This window comes from Arachis hypogaea, chromosome 12 (genome assembly GCF_003086295.3).
Source record: "Arachis hypogaea cultivar Tifrunner chromosome 12, arahy.Tifrunner.gnm2.J5K5, whole genome shotgun sequence".
Taxonomy (NCBI): domain Eukaryota; kingdom Viridiplantae; phylum Streptophyta; class Magnoliopsida; order Fabales; family Fabaceae; genus Arachis; species Arachis hypogaea.
Window position 1 is genome coordinate 32,319,957 of NC_092047.1, and position 3,500 is coordinate 32,323,456.

The window sequence follows — 3,500 nt, forward strand, 5'->3', positions numbered from 1 at the left end:
AGGGGAGGACCCGGCATCCTAGTGAGCGGTTCTTTCGAGCGAGAAGTGGGCCCTCTTCTTCGACCTTGAGGGAAGCAAAAGAACAAGACTAATGGGCTCACCCGTGGGAAGAACCCGATAAAGCCTAGAACCCCAGTAAAACAGTAAAAAAACGGACCTCTATCTATGCTTAGAGGGCTCCTCCTCGGGGGTGGGGATATAGCCTTTTGTGACGAGATAGACGGCCCGCCAACTCCGAGACTATACATAGAGTAAGAGTGTACATGTCCTATATTAGTGGCCAAATATATCTATAAATCAGCAGCCTCTTCTCCAATATCGATAGCGCCAATCATGGGTACTTCTAAATCGCCAACCCTTGTCAACGACATACCTTCAACATCACATTCAGACAAATCAGTCAAACTTGGTTGGAGAAAAAGTTCGACCTCACAGTGTTCATTGTATTCACCCATGTCAAACAATTCTCTCGACTTCACATGGACTACTACACTCCATTCCTTATCAACTTCATCTTCCACATAGTATACCAGGCATGCCTCGGATAAAAGAATATACGACTCGTCATCTTCACGATCACAAGTGTGAATCGGATTACTGAAGTTGACATAGGTGTGTCCCAAAACGTCTTGTTTTATGCCTCTACCAGGCATGGTGTCTGCCCAGAGGCACCTGAACAAGACTACGGTAATTTGACCACTGTAATTTAGCTCAATGATATCTACCAATCTTCCATAATATGAGACGCCACCAACAGCAACATTACTATCATGAGCGCTTGCATAACTTCTAGTGTCAGAAGTGACACAAACCCCACTATTCTGGGTTCTCATCCCATCCTCTCTCGGCAGGGTTTTAAACATAAATCTATTGACGTTGTATGCCTTAAAGCGCCTTGCCTGAATATTGGGGTCACATGCGAGCCACTGCATTTCTCTCGAGTCCATAGTGTTTCCCAGTGGTATCTGACAAGGAACAATTATACGTTTTCTCAGTTGAGAAACATAAAGCAAGATACTATCTAAAGTTTAAACCGACTTAGGCATATAAAAGATTCACCTCATGCTTAAACCACTCAGTGAATTCTCTGTGGACAACCTTGTTAATGTGAGATTCATTTCTTCTTCCAATACTTCGCAGCCTTCGTTTTGTGCTGGCCCTAAAATCTTTGGGCATACCAAGGGATTTATTGTCAAAGGTTTTAACAAAAATTGTCTTTGGGCACATCATGAACCAACCTAAAATAACTGCACTTACTCTAAGAAATTCTCTACAGCTGTGCAATTGACCAATACGTGACGATGTGCTTGACGTCTCTCGGTTTGTGAAAGATTCAAAAATGCCGCAGCCTCTACCGCCCTGCCAATCAGTGAGAACATGCTTGTCACGTTATTAGTCACATCTTTGCTCAGTCCATCATCAACACGCATTGGTCGATTGATCTTGCTTTCAACATTATCCCAATATCTTGAACAAAAAGTGAGAATCTCATCAGATAAGTAGCTCTCAGCAATTAATCCTTCTGGTTGTGCCCTATAACGCACATATTGCTTGACACGACATAGGTACCTTTGTGAGCAAGATATGTGTGTTAGGTTGTTAGCTATCGGAATAATAGCAATGTAAAATTAACTCCATAGGTACCTTTTAATTGGGTACATCTATCTATAATGCACCAAGTCCCCTAGGCGTACCTCTTCGCCCAGATGCACGGTTAAGTGTACCATGATTGTGAAGAAAGATGGTGGGAAAATTATCTCAATGCGACAAAGAGTGAGGACGACATGTTCCTAGAGGAGAGGAAGTTGTTGAGGGTCTATAGATTTACTACATAGTCATCGAAAGAAAGATGAGAATCAGCCAGGACGACTGACACTGGGCAGGCAGTGCATTCCTTGATGCAATTGGCAGAAGATGTTCCATTAGAGTGTGACAGTCGTGACTTTTCAAGCCAGATAGCTTTTGTTGATTTAAGTCAATACAGCGAGAAATGTTGCTCGAGTGACTATCTAGAGAGACCACATTCTTTAAAGTCCTAAGAAAGATGTCCTTCTGTGAATTTGACATGGAGAAGATTGCAGTGGAATACTTTCCATCTTTCCGTGACCAGAGATCACATCTGATTTTCATCAGCTGGAGGTCTTTTCGAGCTTTAAGGTGGTCCTTGGATTTATCACTATCGTTCAATATTGTGTAAACTATATTGTCGCACACGTTCTTCTCTATGTGCATCACATCAAAGTTGTGACATAATAAATTATTCTCCCAATATGGGAGTTCAAAGAATATGCTCCTCTTTTTCCAAGGAGACTCGTCTTGCAATGCAATTTGTTGTCCGCGTGCTCTTTTACCAACAAACCGTTTGCACCTTACCAGGCTTGACATGCACATTCTCCAACTGTCTCAAAATATTTTCACTAGACAACTTGACAGAGGGATCTCTGTCCTCTACCTTGCCATCAAATCTAACCCGATCCTACTGAAATCTATGACCTTGACTCAAAAAGTACCGACAACCCATGAAATACCATTTCTGATTGCAGGTGAGTCGGTTAGTCTCAGCATCCAAGTTGCATGTAAGACAAGCTCTCCCACTGTACGTATTCCACCCAGATAAGTTGCCCAACCCTAGAAAATCGCTGATTGTCCACATCAACGCAACATACATCTTGAATGCTTTTTTCTCATTAGCGTCGTACATCTCAACACCACCCCACAGCTACTTCAACTCATCTATCAAGGGTTGTACGTAGACATCTATATCATTCCCAGGCATCTTGGGACTGGGAATAATCATAGAGAGCAAAATAGAGCTAGGTTTCATACAATCCTAGGGAGGTAGGCTGTATAGGATAAGAATCACAGGCCAAATCGAGTACATTGAGCTGAGGTTTCCGAAAGAATTAAAGCCATCACTAGCTAAGGCTAAGCGAACGCTACACGGATCGCTATTTAAGTCAGTATATCTCTTGTCAAATGCCTTCCATCCCTCACCGTCCTTTGGATGCTTCAAAAACCGTCAGAGTTAGGACCTTTCTTGTGCCACAACATGTCAGCGGATGTCTTATTGGACATGAACAACCGCTGCAATCATGGAACAAGGGAAAAGTAACAAAGTACCTTCGCCGCCTGTGGCTTCCCATTCTTCTTAACAACCACATTGATCCTGACAATGGAATTCCTCCTAGTCTTTTACTTCCATCTCGAGGTCCCACATCGCTTGCACTTAAAAAGTTCTTGATCGCTGCCCTGATATAGCATTCAATCATTCAGACATGCATCTATCTTCTTGTATGTAAAACCGAGCTTTCTTATGATCATCTTGGCATCGTGCAATGAAGTCAAAATCTTTGCATGCTCAAAGGCATCCCCAATAGCTCTAGTATCATTTCGAAGGCCTTGTCGCTCACTCTACACATGCACTTTATATGGTATAGCCTCACCAAGAAAGCCAGCTTCGAAAATTTTGAGCATCCTGGATACAATTCATGCTCTCCATC

The 3,500-nt window shown here is 42.6% G+C and overlaps 1 protein-coding gene across 1 annotated transcript; it reads right to left on the minus strand.

Annotated features, from left to right (window-relative positions):
* Positions 1–290: 290 nt before the first annotated feature.
* On the minus strand, positions 291–2,701 carry LOC112729942 (uncharacterized). Its single transcript, XM_025780069.1, has 5 exons — positions 2,511–2,701; positions 1,875–2,398; positions 1,258–1,603; positions 1,060–1,159; positions 291–965 (listed from the first exon to the last, which is right to left on the minus strand). Exons 1-5 carry the CDS (start codon positions 2,699–2,701, stop codon positions 291–293), a joined length of 1,836 nt encoding a protein of 611 aa, XP_025635854.1.
* Between the last annotated feature and the right edge of the window lie 799 nt (positions 2,702–3,500).